Below are 694 nucleotides of genomic sequence, written 5' to 3'. Positions count from 1 at the left end.
TGCTCCCCGGCCCCAGGCGAGTCGGAGACGGCGAGCCCCGCCAACGGCTCCTCGTCCTCGTCAGGGTGCCGGCCCTGCCGCGACATCGTGTTCATGAAGACGCACAAGACGGCCAGCAGCACGCTGCTCAACATCCTGTTCCGCTTCGGCCAGAAGCACAGGCTCAAGTTCGCCTTCCCCAACGGCCGCAACGACTTCGACTACCCGGCCTTCTTCGCGCGCAGCCTGGTGCAGGACTACCGGCCGGGCGCCTGCTTCAACATCATCTGCAACCACATGCGCTTCCACTACGACGAGGTGCGGGGCCTGGTGCGGCCCAACGCCACCTTCATCACGGTGCTGCGGGACCCTGCCCGCCTCTTCGAGTCCTCCTTCCACTACTTCGGCTCGGTGGTGCCCTTCACCTGGAAGCTCTCGGGCCGGGACAAGCTGGCCGAGTTCCTGCAAGACCCCGACCGCTACTACGACCCCCACGGCTACAACGCCCACTACCTCCGCAACCTGCTCTTCTTCGACCTGGGCTACGACAGCGGCCTGGACCCCAGCAGCCCGCGGGTGCAGGAGCACATCCTGGAGGTGGAGCGCCGCTTCCACCTGGTGCTGCTGCAGGAATACTTCGACGAGTCCCTGGTGCTGCTCAAGGACCTGCTGTGCTGGGAGCTGGAGGACGTGCTGTACTTCAAGCTCAACGCCC

General features: G+C 65.7%; 1 protein-coding gene across 1 annotated transcript in view; it reads left to right on the top strand.

Moving 5' to 3' along the window:
- The window catches only part of GAL3ST1 (galactose-3-O-sulfotransferase 1), an 8,745-nt gene that overhangs the window by 2,324 nt on the left and 5,727 nt on the right, over positions 1-694 (top strand). Inside the window, exon 4 of the mRNA XM_014542429.1 lies at positions 1-690. Within this exon, the coding sequence (XP_014397915.1) occupies positions 1-690 (690 nt within the window). The remainder of the gene's footprint in view (positions 691-694) is intronic.

This window comes from Myotis brandtii, unplaced genomic scaffold (assembly GCF_000412655.1).
Source record: "Myotis brandtii unplaced genomic scaffold, ASM41265v1 scaffold303, whole genome shotgun sequence".
Classification (NCBI taxonomy): Eukaryota; Metazoa; Chordata; class Mammalia; order Chiroptera; family Vespertilionidae; genus Myotis; species Myotis brandtii.
Note: the sequence above shows the minus strand (reverse complement) of the source record. Positions and strands in the feature narration are given on the sequence as shown.